The following is a 24,865-nucleotide window of genomic DNA, read 5'->3' as shown; positions in this document are numbered from 1 at the left end:
AGCCCTAACCAATCAACTTTCAGGTCAACGTTGGTCAATTCAGCCCCCAAAAAGTGAATGCTCCATAAAACAGCCCAGCACTTGTTCAATGCTGCCCTAATTCAGTCAACGTTGCCCTAATTCGTCCTTCTTCTTGCACGTGTGAGAGAAGCTGCTCCTTTGCTTGCCCAATAAGATGAGGAGAGAGAAGATGAGTTGATAATGAATCAACCTCACTTGTACTTATATGATTTGTTGGGCATGTGGGCCACACATTTAGCTGTTGCCCGACCTTGACAATTTGTCAAGTAAATACAAATAAATTCATATCTCCATAAATACTTGTCGGAATCAGATGATCTTTAGATCAATCCTACACCTCTCGACAAGAGGAATCTAGCAAAAATATCAGCTGCCATAAATAAGGTGACCCACATGGAGTTTGGCCCTAGTTGCCAATTTTAACAATTCTCCAAGTGCCCTTCAAACCTCTTCTTATATCTTTCTATTGAACAACCAATGGCCCAAATTAACTTCTAATCAATGGCTTAAGATCATTTTGGCTTGATCCTTGTCTTTTTCTAGAAGTTACACTCATAGTTTAGATTAATATCCATTAATTATTTTAATTTCCTAAGTTTAGACTTAGGGTTCCATTAAAAATAATTAATTATTTTAATAAAACTGCCTTTGGGTGGAATTTCCCAAAACGATTTCTATATATTGGAGAATGCATGTGTTTAAGCCTCATTGCAAATTTTGAGACTTAGAGCACATCCAATGTTACCAGAAATCAACACAAATCTGCAGATCTAAGCAACAAATTAGGTACAAATAGATCCAATCTGAATTGGCAAAAATTGAGAGAAATTGTAGAAATTACAGCCAAATTTCAATCAATTCTGATGAATTACCACTCAATTTGGACAAATAGTGGTCCAACTTTGAAAATTACAGTCCAATTTGGAAAAATTGACTGCCAATTTCCAAAATTACAGTCTGTAATTTTGAAATTACAGGCTCCATTGCAGAATTTAGATGTTGTACGGCAAAAAATAAAAATAAAAATTGGTGGATGAATGTTGAAACAACCTATTGACCCAAAAAACTTTTGGCTCTCCGCTGTGCTACGATTGTGATCCCTCGATCCTTCACTGCTGGCAGCAATCCCTTGGATCTTCAAGCCCTCACAGTTTCGTGGCTCGGAAACCTTGCTCTGATACCATATAAAGAAAACACAAGCATATGGAAAACCAAGAAATAACTCAGAATGAAAGAGTTCTTTGTATTCAGTTCAATTAATAAGAAAGTGAAAGCTTTCTTATATAGGTTACAATAGCCTTGAGTCAATCCACTTTATGAATGTGGGATAGATCAAAAAAGCGAAATAAGACATAAAAGCATAAATCTAATTTAAAGTCAACATGACTTTATTAATACCTAAGTCTACTTTCTAATTGACCATTATTAACTTAATATATAATTTAATAGGTATGGTGATCTTCTACAATAATATATGGATGTAATGTTGTCTTTATGCACCTTGTACATCTTAAAGAGGATTGTTGAGATATTTTGGCTATCTTCACTTCTGACCATGTGCCAACCTACTATACGAGTAATTGAGACCCATTTTGGGTCAACTTGTTGGTGGTTATGGGGTGGTACACCCATTATTACACATTATTTTATTGTATCCAAGGGTAAGGTCAACCTAGTCTCCTCCTTGGGGTTAACACCTTAACCCTAATCGACTGGTATAAATACACCATCTCCCTTGTTTGTAAGATCATCTCATTCAAGATTTTGGATTCATTCTTTACCTCTAAACACCTAAACTTGTGTTGCACACGTTCCTTAAGTCTTGTGTTCATCTTTTAGTCATTGTTATATTGCGACTTGTTTATCATATTGGATTAGAGTTTGTACGCAATTTCACTATAAATCCTCTACCTCATGATTTCTAACACCATCATAATGCAAAACTTCATCTTTGGCTCCCCTTTTTCTCTTCGTGAATCTAATCAACTACTCTAAAACATCAACTTCTCGTTTATCTCCAATTCCTAAATTATCCTTAATTCTTGTAATTCTCTTTTACAGCTAATATACCTCTTCTTCTTGACACATTGCAATCTTTAGCCTTCTAACTCTCTAAAATTTCACTTTTATATTTCTCCCCAATCACCAACCTTATTCTCTATACCAAAATGATGTAGTGGGGAACACTATAGCACTTATAGCCTTGCATCAAGGTAGTTGACTTCATAGGCTACACAACAATGTAATAAGGAACCGCACAAGCTAGTTCAAAATGTCGAAACCCTAAATCCGATGTGATGAATCCTGAAACTAATCTCCAATCAATACACAAATAATTCTCATTACAGTCTATTCATTCTCATTAACTTATGTATTTTGTATCAAAATACATATACAAAATGGAATATCTCAAGCATATTCAGTGCTCCTCTCTCTCTCTCTCTCTCTCTCTAGAAATCAAATATGCAACATGCATTTCTCCTCTGCACATGGTTCGCACCTACAAACTCTTTCTCAGTTTTGAGATCCTCTTCCAAAATTACCTTCCTTCTTACTCATCCTCCTCTTAGAGCCAAATACTTTGAAACCAACTTTATTCATCTTGAAGTCAATCCTTTATTTCCTTTGAGCCGACCTCCTTGAGACAAACCCTCCACATCTTGAAGCCAACCAAATTTCGCTCTCAATCTCTTTCATGACCTTGTATCTTCTCTCGACCCCTGGTCGTTCAACTAACTTAATGGTCACCTAACAACAATTCATCTTCTTTTCTTGGCTTCACATGGTTGTCACCTCCACAACCTTTCAACCTCCCATGTGCATTCTGTCTTGAGTCTTGACATTGTAATTTTTGCAAACCAGCACTTTGTCTTCCCATTGACACATTCTTTTGCACACTCTACTAGATTGTACTATGCATCAACTTTTCTTTGCAACTCAATTCCTGCTTCACTCTTTGTGAGTTCACCCACTCAACTGCCTTTTGCACATCTACATTTTGAAATAGTAGATGCTCCTACTTCACAAGACATTCATGAGCCATGAAGTGGACAAGTGGCGCATTTAAGGGGCGCCTCTCAACCCCAAGAAAAGCACGTTTCACTCCTAGTAACACCTCCCCTTACATTTGGAAGGACTAAAGCAAAAGGCGAGTTTGGCACCAGGAATCATTTATGGTGCCATCTCCTTCCTCCAGAAGGTCAATGAATATAACCATGGAAGGTGCTCCATTATATTTCCTCGAGGAATTCTCCCCATCAAAGGCCTACAATCTGACTCCCACTAACATGCAGTATCGTTGTCGTCCAACCAACTGAAGAATGTTTGGGTAGTTAATGAGGAGCTTAATGACTTCAAAAGCAATGTGGAAAAAAATGTCAAGGGTTGGAAACATTGAGAGAATTCCAATTAAGGTAAACAAAGAGAAAGAAACCATTAATGGTAAGGTCAACCATCGCAATTTTCAATAAGAAATTTGCAAAGGTGTAAGAGCAGTAGTTTGAATTGCAGGTTCAATCCATGCCATACCATTTCTTGGTAGACTATCACTCACATATTGAAAATGTCGTACAAAAATCAGATGACCTTGAGGAGAAAGTTCAGAAAATTCAAGCCCAACTGCACCAGAGCTCTGCACTTGTAGCAGTGATCATCCAAGCATGAATACTCCTAAATTAGTAAGCAACAAAAGCAAAAGACTCTTAAGCAAAGGAGCCTCAATGTGAGGAAAGCAGGACATACCCAGTTGGAATTCCTGTAATGTCTTTCTTTTGTTATAACCCGATTAACCATTAACAATGTTATGATGGTTAAGTATGTTATATCAGTTAATCACTATCCAGTTTTGGGCCATTATTTTTGAAGCTGCATGCTCAGCAGATTTTGATCTTGGAAGAGATATTTGTGTTTTTCTGTTATCGCCTGAATAACTATACCATTAACAATGTTATGATGGTTAAGTATGTTCTATCAGTTAATCACTATCCAGTTTTGGGCCATTATTTTTGAACCTGCATACTCAGCAGATTTTGATTTTCGAAGATATATTTGTGTTTTTCTGCTGAAAAAATGGCCGACCAATTGCTGCCACAGTGGATGTACCTTTTCTAGACAGAATAATTTAGGTTTTTGTTAAATAATAGAATTAAAGAAATAAAGAAATTGCAACTAGAAAGACTTTTAAGTTTTTTTACACTGCATTTGAGTCTTTTTTTTTAGATGGTCATGTCATTTTGGTGCAGCTAGACCACACTTACATCAACCACCCAGAGGCTTAAGCATCAAGAGTTACAAGATCACAATATCAGCAGCAAAGCTGCTATCACAACTACATAGCTGAAGCACAACAGACACCACACTCAGTCATCCACTACAAGCAGGGACAAGCCTGAACCTGGTTTGTCCTGGCAACCACCACAAGTTGCCACTAGACCACAGCCTGACAGACAAAAATTGTATTTAAATCTTGCAACACAATATGATTCTTATTTTTTCTGTCACTGAATTTATATTTTCCTGCTACATGAAAATATTTCCACCTGTTTTTCAACTATTTTCAATTCATGCATAAAAAGAAACAATGTTATTTGCAGAATGATGAGAGCCCGACGATCTGTACAAAAAGCATATTGTAATCACAATTCCAGAGCTGCTTCAATCTGAAAATCATAAATCAGAACATACTAACCTGCCTCGTTTGAAAATAATTAGTCACTGCATATGGGCCTTAAAATATGACCAATAAAACCATTAAATTGGAAATTAAACAAGAAGGCTTTTTATTTAACTTACAGGATCATTCTTGAAAAAGACCAAAGACGTTCGGGTAAGGATAAACCAGCGTTTTTTCCAAGATTTCCACCCTAGCCCTACATGCAACAGATAGGGAGTTCAGCTATGAACGAATGCTTCCATTTCAATACTTATAATTATATAAATAAGACTTACAGTCTTACATAAGATGTATCTGGCAGCAGTAGAATGCAAAAAAAGAATTTTAAAAAACAGAGGCTTCAATAAATGGAATAATTGCTTTTCAGAAAACCAGCTTAAGATCATATTCAAAAGTTCCTTTCATCCTAGTAATTGCAGAACTAAATTGAAATCAATGAAATATCATATGTCAATGAAATATGACATTGCAAAAATAATAGACAACTTGAAAATAAAGATATACAAGATTGATTATGTCTGAAATGATCACTATAAAAATCAGTTTGTGTAGGCTCATATTGGTCCTTTCTATTCTCTGAAGCTAGCATGTGTTAAGTCAAAATTAATGTGTAACATAAAAACCTGGTGGAGGCTAGCACTCACTAATAACCAGCTCTATAGGACTAGCACTGATATTGCACTGTTTTCATTTAAACTAACGTTAACTCAAGAGCACAAACTTGCAGAAATAGAGAGATTCTTACAAAGAATATTATATAATATTAGCAGAATAAACATTTTATTAACCTAGAATAGCTGGAGAAAGTGTTGTAACTATCAACTAATTATTGGAATTATCGTGAAAATATTACCAAAACCAAACTCGGCGATAATATCAGCAATATATATTGTGATAATTTGGAAATTATCACTGTCTCCATCAATATTACCTTATAACCATACTCTTGGTTATTTAACCGTCATTTTTTTAAGTGAGATAAGGGATTGAGGTCTAAGCATACTTGTTGATCTCTTTTGCTGATAAGGACAAGAGTCAACCTCCTCAGGTATTCTTAAAGAAGTTATTAAGATCCCCTCTATGTTTTAATCAATGTTGTGAAAATCGTGATCGGGATTAAATCGGCGCGGGGAACAAATCGGAAAAAATCGGAATTATCGGGAAAAAATCGTTTGGTACAAAAATATTCTTTTTTTTTCAATTTTTTTAATATCTAAACCATCTACAACATAAAACAAATACATTGACACATAAATATGATAAAAAAACTAATATATAAGATGTTTAATATCATTTCTAGCGCTAAAATCACACATAACATTGAATCATGTCCTGAATAGTAAGTCCTGACCCCTGAGTCCCAACTTAGCCTCAAAATATCAACAAAAAATATGATAATGTATCTCATCATGTCATAATGTCATATACAATAAAATGAAAGTCTAATCCTATTGATTTCCTCTACCCCTCTTGCGAGAAAATGCCACAGCTTTCCCTTTCCCTCTAGATGTAGATGCTGGTGCTTGTGCTAGTGGAGATGGCAATGGAGTCTGATGTGCTCTAGAAGCTGAAGAACTAGAAGTAGGAGCTATAGGAGGTAGACCACGTCCTCTACTAGTGGCAGGGGTAGCCCGGGCAGGTGGTGTCACCTGGAAACATTACAATCTCCCAATCCTGAAATCCTGAAAAACTGATAAGTCTGCTGGATTTTAAATGAAATCTAAAATTCTAATTTCTCCATATGAAATCCAATGAGGCTGGAACCACTCTCAAACATCCTGAGTCATTTCATGGTAATGTTAAAAATTTAAGTAAAAGTGACATTATCCTTAATCTTCATTTTCATCAAGAATTTAACATTACCATGAATAGCATATCCATACCAATGTTGTTAAAAGCGCGAGCGGGATTAAATCGGCGCCGGGAATGAAGCGGAAAAAATCGGAAAAAGCGGGAAAAAGCGGAAAAAAGAAAAAAACGTTTGGTACAAAAATATTCATTTTTTTTCATTTTTTTTCAATTTTTTTAATATCTAAACCATCTACAACATAAAATAAATACATTGACACATAAATATGATAAGAAAACTAATATATAAGATGTTTAATATCATTTCTAGCGCTAAAATCACACATAACATTGAATCATGTCCTGAATAGTAAGTCCCGACTCCTGAGTCCCAGCTCAGCCTCAAAATATCAACAAAAAATATGATAATGTATCTCATCATGTCATAATGTCATAGACTCATATACAATAAAATGAAAGTCTAATCCTATTGATTTCCTCTGCCCCTCTTGCGAGAAAATGTCACAGCTTTCTCTTTCCCTCTAGATGTAGATGCTGGTGCCTGTGCTGGTGGAAATGGCAATGGAGTCTGATGTGCTCTAGAAGCTGAAGAACTAGAAGTATGAGCTACAGGAGGTAGACCACGTCCTCTACTGGTCCTAGTGGTAGCCCGGGTAGGCGGTGTCACCTCCTCCTCCTGCTCCTCCTCCTCCTCCTCCCCCTCATCCTGCACTAACCAATCATCAGTAGAATCCATGAGAGGCCTCTCGGCCTCAACCCTCCATGCAGCAGTGGTGTCAATCCCATCCAATGAGATGGCATCCACATCAGGTGTCCTCTCAAGTTGCCTCACCCACAATTGAAGATTGTAGTAGACGTAGACCATGTCATTAAGTTGCTGGGACTCCAACCTGTACAAAGATCATGAAATAATAATTAATAAATCCAAATTTTCATTATAAATCGTGTTGCCACGGACCCCCGAGCTTTTTACGAAAAAAGCGGGCTTTTTTCGAAAAAAGCGACAAAAAAAAATTAGGCGCTTTTTCCCATAAAAAGCGCGATTAAATCGGCTTAGGGAAAAAAGCGCGATTTAATCGCGCTTTTAACAACACTGATCCATACTAGGGCCTAGACTTGATCATTAAGCTGCCCCACTCAAAAATTATTTGTTTCTTTCAAAAAAAATTGCATGAAAAAACCCCAAAAAAACGTTATAAAACTATGCTGTCGCGACCCCTGACGATTTTTTAAGTTTTTATCGCGATTTTTTCATAAAATCGCAATTTTTTCAATAAAAATCGGCCAAAAAAAAAAAAAAAAAAATCCGGCAATTTTTTCTTTTAATTATCGCGATTTTTTCATTTTATCGCGATTTTCACAACACTGGTTTTAATAGAGGTGGCCAGGTGGTGGAATAGCTGAACAGGTAACAAATAAATTATAGTAGAAAAATAATAACCTCACATACAATAAACAGACCAGCTACATCCATTTTATCACATCCATCATTCAAATAATGAGAGAAAAACAATTTGAAGCAAGACTCATAAACAGAAAATAAGGTTGATGGCCCAGAAATTCAGAGAGATTTAAATGATTTCATTCATTTTAATTCTCAAAATGCATACGAGAAACATACACAAGCTCTCATGCAGTCTGAAAACACAAATGTTATGAACTGCTGGAATAGCTCTCTGCGAGTCAAAAATATTACAAATTTGAGGTTCAAATTTGAATAGGGTGCATGAAAATCACAAAACACAATGTTCTCAACACTTAAACGATTAACAGCAATGCATTCATCCAAATAGACTGGGATGGGGCTCCCATGGACAAAATAAAATAGTAGCGGAAACCTGGAAGAAAAGGAAAAGTTTAGTTAGGGATTGGCTTTATAAATGAACAATACAGCAATAAGGCTAGAAGATCAAGACTGGAACAAATGAAGGGAAATGCTTCAAAAAGAAATGCACTCACAAAATAAGCAAAGAAATGATGGATGGGTGGATGTCTCTCTCTCCTCTTTGGCATCGGGGCTTCATTAATATGTGTGTGTGTGTGTGTGACTACGATCCTTTCTGGTAATAACGACTTCTTGGTGGTTATTCTGGATTAACAATCTGTGTTAACAATCTTTTGATCCATTTCTTAATGTACTCCTTCATTGGAGGAATCAAGATGTCTTGCTAAACCCAAATCACCGTCTTTTGCCTTGTGGATTGGAATTTCATTAATGAATCATAAATGCCTCAAAAAGTGCACAAGGTGCATGATAATACAACTGAAATTTCAATAAGGATGGAAAAAAGGTAGAGAGCGATCAGTCCTTTAAAGGTTAGTTATACTAAAGTGCAGAGGTATTGATGTGCAGAGACAAAGTGTGTGGGGAATAGGGCATGATAATCCAACTAAAATTTCACTAAGGATGGAACAAAGGTAGAGAGAGATCAGTCCTTTAAAGGTTAGTTATACGGATGTGCAGAGGTATTGATGTGCAGAAACATAGTGTGTGGGGAATAGGGCATGCAAGGCTCTCCACACAATCATAACCATCAAATGGCTAAGTGCGGAACACGCTTTGTATTTTGCAAACATGAAATTTTTTCTCAACGCATAATGAAACTATAGACACAATGAATTATGAAATGAAAAATAAAAAGGGGGGAAGGTTTGTATACAATTCTAAAATTGGAAATCAAAGGTAATACATGAAAATGGATCAACAATACCATGACTATTTTCCATCAAGCAAACAAGAGAAAATCTAATGATTTCATTTCCCCTTATTCAAATCATGAGATACATACCCTAGTAGTTAATGGTAAATTAAAAAGGATGAAAATGAAAGATAAAGGATTTTACTTAAATTTTTAACATTACCATTATTTGTTTCAAAATGTTTGAGAGTGGTTCCAAACTCATTGGATTTCATATGGAAAAAATAGAATTATAGATCCCATTCAAAATTCAACGGACTTAACAGTTTTCAAGATTTCAAGATTGAAAGGATTGCAATGCTTCCACTAGATTTTGTCATGTATGATGGTATGGAACTGACATTTAATCAAGAACACCAAGCCCTCTAATGTACCACGTTGGTAGCATTGATTGTTGAACTCCTCTATCACAACCCTAGTAAAAATGTACCTTTCACTAGAACAAAATCATTGATTAGGCATGTTAAGCTTTTTCTATCTTATTTTATTGCTTAGAAGGTGATATTGATGTTGAGGATCCCAATATAGGCAATGATTTTGATATTGTGTATCTATTTGTTGTAGCAATTTTTTTTTGGATTCTAAAGACAATTTTAAAGCCTCTTTGTTCATGTATTTTTTTTCAAAAATGGATTGCACTCAATGCTATTTTGGTTATATACATCTTTACAAGCTAAATATATGAGAACCTTTGCATATTTTTGTAAAATGGTTTGGATTCATATAGATGCACATGAATATATCGGTTTGTTGAAATTTGATGACCAAAAAAAACAATTCCTGCAATCCCAACCCGGTTTTAGTTTCACCTTCTCACTCCCATTCAGTTAAATGCCCTTTCCCATAAACACACATTCAACATATAGAATTCTGGAAATGAAATTTTCAGATTAAAACACATGGGACTATCAACACATACTAAAAATAAATATGGACATAACCAAACCAACAACACACATAAAAATACACACAGATTTTTGGTCAACTTAGACCTAGGCAAAACCCCTTCAATCTTTCTCCGGAGAAAACCTGTTAGAGAGCTCTTCAAATTTATTTATCTTTCAAGTTCAGGAAAAATACATTTGCAGACAAAACAAAACAGCAAAATACAACTTATGGTTTATATCTTTTGACTTAGTTACCGGAGAACCCACAATAAAAACCATTTTTCGTCAACGTTTCAAATCCCAACAGGGATCCATCATGAGGACTTCTCGAATGTTGATAGTAGAAGAGCTTAACTGAGAGATTTAAATAGTTATGAGGTGAGTTGATTTAAGGATGAGATGAAGGTCGGCTTGTTTAATAATATTTATTATTATCCTCATTTTTAAGTTTATATTGTAATTTTGAATAATTATTACAGAGTTAATTTATTAATTTTAAAGTATTAATTTTTAAAATTTATTATTATTAAATCCAATTATTAATGGAATATCAAATAAATACTTAATCCTTAATCTGAATCAAATACTAATCCTTAATCTTAATATAACTAAATCTTAATATTGATTATTATTCTATAATAATTTATAGTTAGTTAAATGATTTATTAATAGATCATAATTAATAATTAATAATAACAATTCATAATAATAATTAATGATAATAGTAATAGTTATTATCATAATTATTATTGTAAATGTTATAATTAAATACTAATTATTAATATTATTTACTAAATACTAAATACTAATTATTATTTAATAATAATTATTATTATTTATTAATAGATCTTAATTCATAATCAATAATAACAATTCATAATAATAATTAATGATAATAGTAATAGTTATTATCATAATTATTATTGTAAATGTTATAATTAATAATGAGGGAGGGCGAAATGGAGCGCGACGGCTGCGGTTAGGGTTTCTGTTCACATCCCTGCGGTTCGCACTGCATTCTCTTCCCGGTCACGCGCACAGACAAACCCCGGTCGCCGCTCGCCGTATACTCTTCTTTACGCTCACGGGCACGGGCTCTCCCCTGCTCCCCTGCACCGCGCCCGACCCTTTCGCTACCGGACTGCTGCACCGACAAAGGAATCTGCCCTAACCCTAGCTCCTCTGCGGTTAACTGTTCCGAGGATTTCGCTGTTTCGAGGTTTGTCGCTATCAACATGGAGGAACAGGACGCTGTCGATTACTCTGAGGACCCGCTGGAGGGCGTCTCCATCTGGCGTACACCCTACCCTACAGCTCAAGGTATGTTCCATACTGATCTCCCGGAAAATATGGTTTCTTATTCCGATGGGCTGCCGTCTGGTCATCATCCCGTTATTCTCCCGGACTCCCCCCCCACCTGGCCGGCTTTATCCACCCCTCCTCACTCTCCGGCCACCCTGGGTTTTGTGGCGGACTGCATAAACCCTAACCCTAGTTCCGCCCCTCACCACTCCTCGATTCCCCAGTCATCCCTGGACCCTCCGCATTCCGCCCCCCCCTGACCGCCTCCTCATCTGCTGGAGCTCTATCGGGTAGTATCACTGGGATTCCGCCTCTCTCTGGGCCTCAATTCCCCTCCAGAACCGATCCCCTGCTCCCTGCCCACAGCGCTCCCCCCTCCAGGGTTATGGCCCCGCCTCGGTAACAAACCCTCCGGCGACATCTGGCCACAATCAGAAGCACCGTTGTTTCAAATCCAGGGCTGAGGACACCTTTCTCAGGCTCGAAGAAGATATACAGTGGGGCGAGATTATGGATTTCGCAGACAGAGTCCTCGTGGGACGCATCAGAGGCAGACATTATTCGGCTGAACGACTCAAAGCCTGGGCTACGGAAGTATGGGGGCATCATCTGGTTGACATACCCTTTGTACAAACCTTTGTGAGAGGATGGTTCGCGCTTCGATTCGCTCGTGCCGACCACACAAATTGGGTCCTATCCTCGTTTTGGCACTTCGAACATGCCCCTGTCCTTCTCAAGAGATGGACCCCCTTATTCAACCCGGCGACTGAACAGATCGGGATTGGACCGGTATGGATCAGGCTTCCCGGACTCCCCCTGCAATACTGGTCTGAGGACATATTCAGGAGAATTGGAAACGCCATTGGCGGTTTCATGGACTACGACAAGTCGTATTTACACACAGGTATGATGGCTTACGCACGCCTCCTCATCAACCTGGACACTAGGGGCGGCCTTCTGGAGTATATCACGATACAATGGAGGGACACATCCTGGAGGCAGATCATAGATTATGAAGGAATCCCCTACAGATGTCGCAGATGCCACAAAGTAGGGCATCTGTATCGGGATTGCCCTCTCCTTCATAAAAGATCAGCACAGGACCATGGAGATACACAGGCTCGACCCCCCCCATCACCTGCTCATCCACTTACAGAGGAGCCCGGGGACGTTCAGAGACAGGCTGATAGTACTCCTCCAGAACCGCCGAGTTCCTCGACTGGGGTCCGGACTCGCGCATCAACGGCATCTGCTCCTACAGACACTGCACCGATGCGGAACGATATGCCGGGTACGTCTGTCCCATCTCCTCCTCGCATTTCATCGCCCATACATTACCATCATAGTTCTGCATCTGCACTTTTGCATCACTTACACACCGCACTCTCATCTGCCTCATCCATCGCTCCTCTATCTCCCCCTCTCACTTGCCCCATCCCCTCCCCTCCGCTGGTGTCCTCCTCTGTTCCGCCGTCTCTCCCCCATTTATCTGAAGCGCTCCCGACCCTATCCTCCCCTGCTCCCCCCCGATACTCCCTCCGGCCCAGATCCAAAGACAGAGGCCCGGACGTAGTTGGACTTGCCCTGGATACTGTACCTGCCTCTCTCAAACACACCAGGGGCAGGCCATCGCGCATATCAAAAGCTAGACATACTGCTGATGCTGAAGTCGCCATTGGACGACAGCAGACCATCTTTAGGGCCCTTAGAGCACAGACTGGCCCTGCCACCTTACCATCATGAAGATTCTATCCTATAACTGCAGAGGGTTTGCTAGTAACCCCAAAAAACTAGCCCTCAGGAGATTGCTCTCCCTAGAACAATTGGATATAATCTTTCTTCAAGAGACTCTTTGTCCGGCAGACACTCTTATTCCCATATTCAAGTCCTGGTTACCCAATTGGACCTTCTTCGCTATCGATGCTGCTGGGAGATCTGGTGGATTGGCTATCGGCATCAATAATAAATCCATGAGGCTTATCAATTCTTGGGGAGGACGTGGGTACATTGGAGTTGATGCTTATGCTAGCTCCCTGGAACTTGAACTTCGCCTCATCAATGTATACGGGCCATGCTCTGATAGGGCGAACTTCTGGAGCTCCCTTCTGGGATCAGCCCTACTGCGTGAGCATAACATCATATTGGGAGGAGACCTTAACTTCACCTTGGGATTTTGTGAAACATGGGGACATGCAGCCAGGGTGGACCCCTTTTCTGATACTATTTCTTCTCTTTTGGAAGACCACCACTGGATAGACACGTCTATGGCAAAGATCCAACATACCTGGTCTAACAACCAAAGCGGAGATCAGAGCTTAGCCAGAAGACTCGACAGGTTCCTGATCAAAGAACCCCTCCACAACGGCTTCGCCCAAATCAGACAGTGGATTGGATCTGGAGGATTATCGGATCATCGGCCTATCTACCTAGAGATCTCAGACTCTCACATAAAGAAGAAGAGCCCCTTCAAGTTTAATTCATCATGGTTACAGGACCCTTCCTACGCGCAATTGGTCACTGAGTATTGGCAGAATAACCCCATCAGAGACAGTGAAAACATAATTGACGGCTTCACCAGGAAGCTAACAGGGCTCAAAAGTATATCCAAACATTGGGCCCATCAGAAGCGACTCCGGGATGACCACATATTAAGCGAAGCTGAGAGGATCATTGCTGCACACGAGGAAGATGAGGGAGGCACCTTCCCTACTCAGGAAAGTAAGGAATTATACACTTATCTCATATCCAAACGATCTCAGATCCTGAAAGAACGAGAAGAAAGTTGGCGGCTGAGGAGCAGAGCCATATGGCTCACTGCTGGGGATGACAACACCAAATTCTACCACAATTATGCAAATGGCAGAAAGGCAATCAATACAATCTGGGAACTAAAAGATGATCAGGACCACACAGTCACATCTCAGAGGCACCTGGCAAAACTAGCTACTGATCATTTCAAAAACATATACAAGGCACCCAGGGAGATCAACATACTCGAAATCATGAGGGTGGCCGAGCATTTCCCCAGATTCGTCTTGCAAGAGGACCATATCGACCTCACTCAGGAAGTGACTATGGAGGAACTTGAAGCGACCATCAAATGGTTCAAAAAAGACAAGAGTCCAGGACCGGACGGATGGACCATTGAGTTCTATATAGCTTTCTTTGACATCCTGGCAGCTGATCTCCTGAAAGTCGTCGAACACTGCAGGCTGGAGGGTAATATTTCATCGACCCTAAAATCTACATTCATCGCCCTCATCCCCAAAGCCGACCACCCTGCATCTTTCAACGACTTCCGACCTATATCCCTCTGCAACTGCCTATACAAGATTGTAGCTAAAATCATTGCCAACCGTCTGAAGCCTATCTTATCTCGTCACATTTCTTCAGAACAATTCGCTTTCCTAAGCAACCGGCAGATCCATGAAGCCATTGCCACAGCTCAGGAACTCCTTCATACCCTCCACACTAAAAAACAGAAAGGTATGATATTGAAGGTGGACCTATCCAAAGCTTTTGATAGAGTCAGCTGGCTCTATATCAGATTGCTTCTTACTCACCTTGGCTTTCCTTACCTCTTTATTAAATGGGTCATGAGCTGCATTACTGATGTGCCATATAGTGTTCTCCTCAATGGGGAAGCCACACCTTTCTTCACTTCGGGAAGAGGGCTCCGACAGGGATGCCCTCTCTCCCCTCTACTCTTCCTACTTGTCATGGAGGGGCTTAGTAGGCTTATCATTGCTACCAGGGAGAGGCATCAGATAACCGGGATCAACATATCGGAAAATTTTTTCCTCACGCACCTTCTGTTTGTGGACGATATCCTCATTTTCCTCAATGGAGGCATTGGAGATGTCACAGCCCTTCACAATAATTTTCTCCTATTCCAGCAAGCCACGGGAATGATGGTAAATGATAGTAAATCCTCTATCACAGCGGTGGGCTGCTCTAGACATGAATTAGCATACGCCACTCAACGTTTTCCCTTTACCTCATCTTCCCTTGATGATGGCATAAAGTATCTGGGGTATAGACTCAAACCCCTTGGATACAGAATTGCTGACTGGGCTTGGCTGATAGCCAAGGTGGAAAAGAGACTTCAGACATGGTATCACAAATACCTTTCTCGTGCGGGTCGGCTGATCCTCATTAAAGCGGTCATTGAAGCTACGCCGGTCTACTGGATGACCCTCGCTTGGATACCTCGTGGAGTACTCAACAGGATACAGAGTATATGTTCCAGATTCCTATGGAAAGGACAGCAACCTGGTAGGATCTTTGCATGGGTGAAATGGGACTCTATAGCCATGCCAAAGCGCTGGGGTGGCTGGGGTATAAAAAGGCTTAACCACTTTGCAAATGCTTTAGCAGCCAAACTAGGATGGCAGCTACTGACCTCCGATAGCCTTTGGTCCCGTGTCGCCCAAGCAAAATACATCAGACCTACTCATCTCATGGACTGGTTCCGACAGCATCATGAACCTGGTCATAATATATCCAACATCTGGAAGGCAGTATTACGCTCCCTTCCTCTGTTGAGGGAAGGCATAACTTGGCGTATCAAGAGTGGACACAGCGTCAGGATTGGGAAGGACCCATGGGTCGGATGCGGTAATTCAAACAGACTTTCGGAAGATCTCATCCGATATTTGCACAGCAGAGGCATCACTCATATTAATCAAATTGGAGACAGTGATAACTCAAGCTTCCTACAACAGGCTTGGCTTACATCCGCGACTCTGGACATACCTGAGCAATGGCAGACTGAATGGGATAACTACACCGAAGCCCTTACCCAGGCCCACATCAGACTGACTGAGGGACCGGATGAGCTCATCTGGGCCTTCTCTAAACATGGATTGTATTCCCCCAAAATGGGATACCTGAAATTAATGGAGCCTCACATGCCCCCGAATATCCTCCCTCACTGGAAAAATCTATGGAAGCTACAAGTTGCCCCCCGCTGCCGTTTATTAATGTGGAACATTATATGGGACAAGATCCCCACCGGCAAAAATCTACTGAAAAGATCTTTTCACGGGCCTTTCAGATGCCACCTTTGCTGCAACGAAGAAGAAAGCACGGATCACCTATTCCTTCACTGCACAGTAACCAGAGAATTCTGGCACAATATAACATCACACATTACTTTCCTCACTACATGGCAGGGAGAGAACATACAAGAGGCTTGGTGCTCTTGGATACGAGCACACACAGGGAAAGCTAACAACATGCCTCTCTTAGTATGCAGAGCCATTTGGATTGCACGGAACCATATCATATTCAACAATAAAGCTCCCCACTGGCCTACTATACTGCACCATATCATCGCAGATTACAATCTTATACCAGATGTTGCTCCCAACCCCCCACCTCGCTCCTTAAATCCCATTGCTATCGATAAGACAAAGCCCTGGGCTTTCTTCGATGGCTCCGCACAGGATGCGGGCTGTGGCGGAGGAGCTGTACTACATATAAATGAAACGCATTGCTTCAAAATTCAGATCAAATATGACAACGGCACCAACAACTTCACTGAATTATGCACCGCAAAACATATCATACATTTTGCACATCAAAAGCACTGCAGACACCTGCAACTGTTTGGAGACTCACAGATTGTTTGCAATTGGATAAATTCTGCATCTCAATGTCATGCATATTCTTTGAGACATATACTGGACGAAGCTAAAAGACTGATATCATCTTTTGAATCCTTTGCTTGTCGTCATATATACAGGGAACAGAACACAGAAGCGGACCAGCTTTCCAAAGAAGCGGCGCACAGCCATCTAGAACAATGGCTGATACAGGAGCAGATTGATGGAACTTTCCATCAATATTATCACAGGCCTTTTGACGACCTCAACAGAATGGGTCAATGATCCGACAAAAAAAACAGTGCCATTTTTTGACAATTTTGACAATTAGACATATGGACTTTATTATATATTTACTAAGTTTATGCACGGCCTATAGCGGTACTCATCGAACAGAGAAATTTTTGTAAAAACTGTGGTATTAAATAGACAGATCAACTATACGACTCCCTGCGTGGAGATCCAGATCTTACAGTTTATTTTGTATTGTATATACAGACAGGTCGATGACCTCATATAAATATGCGACCAGCATCTACAAAATGTAATTTCCTATTATTAATAGAAATTACGACTTTTTCCTTATGGGAAAAAAATGTTATAATTAAATACTAATTATTATTATTATTATTATCATACCTAATAGTATTGAAAATTATTATTAAGAGTAACAATGATAATAATACTACTAACTATTAGAATAGGAGAGGGAGATATCTACCCACTGAGAGCTATCCCTGAGATGTATTCGTGATCTTAATTTCTCTGATTAAGGGAAGCCAGCTTCCACTAATCTCAACACTGTTGAGATTATGTGGATGTTTGATAATCTCAAGAGCTTCTCTAATTTTTCGCCTATGATGTTGTTCTTCCCTTGCGACAATTGAGGCATTTTCCAAACAGACATGGTGCTTAGTTTTTTAGGAATGCTCTGCCAAGGCCGAAGTATGAGACCTTTCATTCCTAATATCAGCTCCATGTTCCTTGAGTCTTGTCCGCAAAGAGCGACCTGTTTCACCAATGTAACTTTTTTCACATGAACAATTTATTTTATAGACTCCCTTAAGTTGATGTCTGTCAATATTATCTTTGACAGACCTCATACCTTGCCTAATAGTTTCTGGTGCTGAGAATTGCGTGATTATGTTTTTCTTTCTCAGGATTTTAGTAATCTTATCTGTCACTCCTTGAATATAAGGTAGAAATACCCTACCACACTGAGGTTGGTTTTGAGCCTTAGGCTCTTGAGATAACACCCTTCTTTCAGCTCTCTCTGTAGCTATTTTAATGTTTATAGCTAATTTAATTTCTATTTGGATCCCTGTTGGGATTTGAAACGTTGACGAAAAATGGTTTTTACTGTGGGTTCTCCAGTAACTAAGTCAAAAAATACAACTTATCTCTTCAGCCCAAAACTCCTTGAAAATTGTGCCCACTTTGCCTCGATTCCCATGCCCACTTGAAGCTGAAAATATGTACTGTATGGATATGACTGTATGGACTGTACGGCTTTTTTTCAAAAAAAATCAAAAACTTCTCTCGAACGGCATGCAACTCACAACATTCAATGTCGTATTTTATGTTGTCTTCTATACCTTGATTTACATGCCCAACTTTGCCCATAAATCACTCCTTTAGCTTGCTGCAACAAATTTCGCCTTCAGAACTTTTCTCCAGCTCTCAGCCACCTTTCCCCAATCTGCTCATGAAGAACGAACGCAGTCTCTCTTTTCTTTTCCCCCTTTTGTTTTCCTAAATGACTTTTGGGCAACCCTAAGATCTAATGGCTCAGATTCATTTAGATCAAGGGATGAGAATAAATGTGCATTTAATTCACACTTTAATAAAGTACCCACATTGTACTTTATGTCTAAAGTCACTTTTCACTTTATAATTTAACATTGACTTTACCACTTATAAAGTCACTTTCACTTTATAAAGTCACACTTAGGAAAAGAATTATTTTGGAAACTTTTCCCTAGGTAGAGACTAACCCATGGGAAACCACTTGTCCAAGGTACATTAAAAATCAACACGGTTTTTCTCAAAATCTGACTATTTTATGTATTGTGTGATTGACTAGTCTTTTGGTCCCATTTTTTTTCCAATTCCGGTTTGGATGAAGTTTTTGGGCTTGATCAATCTGATTTTGATAACATTGTTCAGAATGTTGTAACCATTTTCTATCAAGAAAACAAGGGGAAAGTTGTTTTCATTGCCATGATTCATCACATGAGATACATTTATTTTTGTTTTAGTGTGATTTTGTATCATCTTGTCAAAAACTACGAGTTAGAACTAGTATCATATTTCAATATCGATATCCGATGTACCACTTGACATCTTATGCATCTTATATATCATTTTTATTTTTCATATTTATGTAGCAATGTGTTCGTTTGACGTTGATGTTGATTTAGAAGTTTAAAAATTGAAAAAAAAAATGTTTTGTATTTTTTAAAGTTTCTCAATAATTTCTTATATTTTCCCCAGTATCGTTGATGATTTGTATTTCATAACCCTGACAATAAATTCCCAATAACAATAAATGTAACATTGCTATCACTATTTGTTGACTAGTTTTACAGTGGCCACAAAACTACTCAACTTATAGTCACAACCCTTTTAAGATAATCCCAAAAGTAACAATTATGCCTAGCACTTTGTAATTGTTCTTAGGGTTGGCTCAATATTGCATCTTTTGTTATGCTCTTAACCTGCAAAGCAATACCCAAGCGAAGAAAAGATACCGAGAACACAGAATATGCGAAGAAAATATACCCAGAACACAGAATAGCAATGATTTTATTATTCAGAGAGAAATGTTCACAGGCCTCTTCGAGGGGGCAACCTCCAATAGCGCAGAGCTCGATTACAAAACAAGACACAATGCTCCTCGCAGGGAGTCTCTATCCTTTATATATGACTCATACATGCAATACCACGGGCCAATATCGTGGGTTTTATTAATACCATCTATCTAATACTACCGCCCATTTACCATTTATCTAATACTACCGCCCATTTGCAACTAACTGTGGTCCCGTCATTAATTGCGAGTTAACCACTTACAAATATTAATATGGGCTTTATTGACTCTTGACTATGACGTGATCCCATGACATAATTAAGGGGGTTAGGGTGGGACCCTAACATGCCTTCACCCTTAAGACTAGCCTTGTCCTCAAGGCTGAAGCTGCGGAAACTGCTGAAGAATAGTGGATGGTTCCCAAGTTGCATCTTCCGGAGAGGTGTCTTTCCATTTGACGAGGACCTCCTTAAGCATGCGGCCGCGCAGGTGCTTGTCTCGTGTGTCTAGAACCTGTTCAGGTTGAAGCCAGATTGACCCTTCTTCGTCCAATTCAGGTAGACTGGTTTGAACTCAGCAATTGTTCCCAATCACTTTCTTGAGGCATGATACATGGAAAACTGGGTGGATTTTTGCTGTAGGTGGCAAAGCCAACTTGTAAGCCACTTCTCCAATGCGCTGAAGTACTTGGTATGGTCCATAGAATTTTGGAGAGAGCTTTTGACAACCCTTGTCTTTGAGTGATGTTTGCTTATATGGTTGCAGCCTCAAAAAGACCTGATCCCCTTCTTGAAATTGGCGCTCTGAGCGATGTTGGTCAGCCTGTTGCTTCATACGGTTCTGAGCTTGATGAAGATTTTCGCGCAGATGGGCAAGCATGGTTGCGCGGTGTTGTAGGAGTTGATCCACGGCTTGTACTTTGGAGCACCCCGTGAGATAAGAAGTAGGGGAAGGCGGAAGTTGTCCATAGACTGCTTCATAGGGAGTCATTTTGGTGGTGGCATGATAGTTGGTGTTATACCACCATTCCGCCAGAGGTAACCACTGTACCCAAAGGTGTTGTTTTTCTGAAGGGAAACACCTAAGGTAGGTTTCTAGACATTTGTTGACGGCTTCGGTTTGACCATCTGTTTGCGGATGGTATGAAGTACTGAGTTTGAGTTGAGTGCCTTGTATTCTGAAGAGCTCCTGCCAAAAATTACTGGTGAAGATTGGGTCGCGGTCGGACACAATAGAAGTGGGCATGCCATGCAATTTGAAGATTTGATCCATGAAAGTTTGAGCAACCAAAGTGGGTGTGAATGGTTGGGGTAGGGCGCAGAAATGAGCATACTTCGACAGTCGGTCCACAACCACCATGATGACTGACTTGTTCCCAGACTTTGGAAGACCTGTAATGAAATCCATGGAGACCTCTGTCCAAATTGACGCCGGAATGGGCAATGGTTGTAATGTGCCTGGTGTGTTGACGGTTTCCCCTTTGTGGCATTGACAGAGGTCACATTCTGCTACGAAAGTAAGGATGTCCTGTTTCATGCCGGCCCAAAAAAATGATCTTCTGGTGCGAGCATATGTCTTCTGAAAGCCCGAATGTCCTGCAATGGGAGATGAGTGCAATTCTGCCAAAATGTGACTTTTGAGGGTGGATGTTGGTGATATTACGACTCTGTCTTTGTAGCGAAGAATATCATTCTGCCAGGAGTAGCCCTTGCTGGAATTAGGATCTACCTGCAATTGAGAAATGAGTTGGGAGAGCCCGGGATGTGAAAACCATTCCCTGCGAGCCTCTTCAATCCAGTCTGGAATGGGGAGGGAAATGGCGAGCAGAGTACTTTCCTCCTCAAATTGGCGCGACAATGCATCTGCTACCCTGTTGTCTTTCCCTTTCTTGTAAATGATCTCATAATCATATCCCAGCATTTTGGCTAACCATTTATTTTGTTGTGGGGAAGATAGGCGTTGCTCCAAAAAATATTTAAGACTGTGATGATCTGTGCGGATTTGGAAACGTCGCCCCAACAAGTAAGGTCGCCAGGTCTCGACTGCATGTAAGATGGCCATCATTTCCTTCTCGTAGGTAGATTGGCCCAGATTCCTCCCACTTAGTTGTTGGCTGGTGAAGGCCAATGGTCGCCCTTCCTGCATTAAGACCGCTCCAATACCTGTTCCCGAAGCATCAGATTCAATGACAAATGATTTGGTGAAGTCCGGTAGTGCTAAGACAGGAGTGGAACACATGGCGGTTTTGAGAGCTGTAAATGCCTGTTGTGCTTCTTCGTTCCAGAAGAAGGAATTTTTCTTTAGGAGTTGCGTTAGGGGCTTCGCTATGCGGCCATAGTTGCGGACAAATTTACGATAATAGCCTGTGAGACCCAAAAATCCTCTCAAGCTTTTCAAGGTCTTAGGTTGAGGCCATTCTTGCATTGCCTGGATCTTTTTTGGGTCCACCTTGACACCTTCACGCCCCACAATGTGACCCAAATACTCAACTTCTTCCATGCCAAACGAACACTTAGACATCTTGACAAATAATTTATGCGTGCGGAGCAGTTGCAAGAGTAGATCTACATGCCGAAGATGTGCCGCCCAAGTGCCACTATAGATGAGGATGTCATCGAAGAAGACAAGGACAAATTTTCTGAGATATGGTTTGAGGAGGTGATTCATAAGGCTCTGAAAAGTAGAGGGGGCATTACAGAGACCAAATGGCATGACCAGGAACTCATAATGGCCTTCATGAGTTCTGAAAGTTGTCTTGGGAATGTCGACTTCCTTCATGCGAATTTGGTGGTAGCCTGAGCGAAGATCCAACTTAGTGAAGAATTGAGCCCCATTGAGTTCGTCCAGCAAATCGTCAACCACTGGGATGGGAAATTTATCTTTGATTGTTAACTTATTGAGGGCCCTGAAGTCTGGACACATCCGCCACTCCCCATCTTTCTTGAGGACCATGACCACTGGAGATGAATAAGGACTAATGCTGGGACGAATGACACCTGCTTCCAACAATTCCTTGATGATTTTTTCTATTTCATTCTTTTGGGTGAACGGATATCTGTATGGCCGCACATTTGGGGGTTGGGCCCCTGGAACCAATGTGATGCTATGATCATGTTCCCCTCGCGAGGGTGGAAGCTCATGAGGCTTATCAAAGACCGTCCGATGTTTATTTAAAATCTGTTGCATCGCAGGATGAATTGGCTGAGACATGGTGTCTACTACCTGGATGGCATTAAATTGAGCTACCACTCCATGATGGCCCTTTTTTAACAATTTTTCCATCCTATGCGAGCTGATGATAGAGGGGGCTCCCGCCTGTAGTCCACGGAGGGTATGTGTGGAGTTGTTCTGCTTAAAACTCATATATAACTCCTGGAAATCCATTGTGATTGGCCCAAGAGTGCGGAGCCATTCAGCGCCGAGAACAATGTCGCAACCCCCCATGTGTATTGCAAACATGTGGGTTTTCAATTGATAATCCCCCATTTGAATTTTGACATTTTCACAGCGACCTTCACATTTCATTGTGCCCCCATCTGCAATCTGGACTTGGAAGTTAGAAACTGCCCGGACGAAACAATGTGCTGCTTCAGCAATCTTTTGGTGGATGAAATTATGGGTACTTCCACTATCAATCAAGACTACTACTGGGCAATGTTTAAGAAAACCCCTGATTTTGAGAGTTTGAGGGGAAGAAATTCCTGCCAATGCATTTAGCGAAATAATTGGTTCATCAGATACAATCTCCTGTTGGTTATCTTCTTCGATCGCCTCCGGTTCCTCAAGTGGTGGATCTTCCTCGGTGGAGCTGTAGTCAGTGGCATCTATTTGAAAAAACTTGTGCTCTTTGCATTTATGACCTGGGGAATATTTTTCATCACAGTAGTAACATAGTCCTTGCTTCCTTCTTTCGGCCATTTCCGCAGGTGACACCTTTTGAATCTGAAGTGTCTGAGTCATATTGGGAGCCTGTGAGGGACGACCTTTAGCGGGGAAGTTGGGGCGGCTGGATTGGGCTGTTAATGCACGTTCCACCTTACGGGCTACCTGGCAAGCCTCTGTCCATGTGGGAGGGTGGTGGAGTAGAACCTAAGCTTTGATGGCTTCTTTAAGACCACTGATAAAGCATTCCATGTAGAACTCATCTGTGAGACCCTTAGTGCGGAAGGCTAAGGCTTCAAAAGCAGTAATATATTCCTCCACTGTACCCGTCTGTCGGAGCTTAGTGAGACGCCCCAAAAAAGAGTCTTCCTGTTCAAAGCGACTGCGAAGAGTTTTGGCAAATTGGGCCCAATTCTGAAAATGTCCATTGCAACGTTGATGCCATTCCTTCCATTGCCATCGTTCATTGTCCAAGTACATGGTGCCCACCATAAGCTTAGTCCCCTCATCTGTGATATGATTCAATTGGAAATACTGCTCCATTTGTGCTAGCCATGCGGACGTGTGAGAACCGTCAAATTTCTACATATCCAACTTGGGAGGTCGCTGACTGGGTGGTGGCTGGGAGTGCCAAACGTGAGGAGAGTGGCTAGACTCACCCTCATGGTATTCATGGCCATTATACGCCTCCTCGTGGGCTGGCTTCTTGCCCTTTGGGAATGCCTCCTGTAACTGGTTACTTATTCCTTTAAGCTCAAGTTCTATGTGGTTACTCATTCCTTGAAGCTCAAGTTCGATCTTGTGCACCGCAGTTTGGAGGGAGTGCACATGGTTTTCAATTTTGTCGATCCTTTCATTGGCCATCGCTTGAGCGCGAGTTTCTACCATACACCAACCTGATGAAAAATTGGGACCGCCTAAAAATTTTTACTAAGAAATTGAATGGTACCACCTTGCTCAGCTCGTCGTCCTGATACTGATGGGCTAGGTCACCAATAAGCGCCCCGGAAGATCTCAGACTTTTTTTTTTTTTTTTTTGGAAAACTCCTAATGGAGTTTTACTCCTTCCTGATCAATACTACAGTCGCCAAATCCTCAAAATGTCAATGCCGCCAAAAGTCCTGCGAAAATTATATCCAGGTACAGGAACCCTTCACAACTACTCCGATCTAGTGGAT

At 40.6% G+C, this 24,865-nt stretch overlaps 1 protein-coding gene across 2 annotated transcripts in view; it reads right to left on the bottom strand.

Annotated features, from left to right (window-relative positions):
* Nucleotides 1-24,865, bottom strand: part of LOC149251271 (rho GTPase-activating protein 7-like) — a 351,010-nt gene that overhangs the window by 312,387 nt on the left and 13,758 nt on the right. For both annotated transcript variants that reach the window (XM_089459324.1, XM_089459325.1), the window contains exon 3: nt 4,813-4,889. In XM_089459324.1, the coding sequence (XP_089315450.1) occupies nt 4,813-4,889 (77 nt within the window). The remainder of the gene's footprint in view (nt 1-4,812; nt 4,890-24,865) is intronic.

The sequence above is a fragment of the Pinus tabuliformis genome, chromosome 7, assembly GCF_031772625.1.
Source record: "Pinus tabuliformis cultivar Carrire ecotype Pingquan chromosome 7, CPIR1, whole genome shotgun sequence".
Classification (NCBI taxonomy): domain Eukaryota; kingdom Viridiplantae; phylum Streptophyta; class Pinopsida; order Pinales; family Pinaceae; genus Pinus; species Pinus tabuliformis.
The sequence above is the reverse complement of the archived record's forward strand: the minus strand, read 5'-3'. Positions and strand labels throughout refer to the sequence as shown.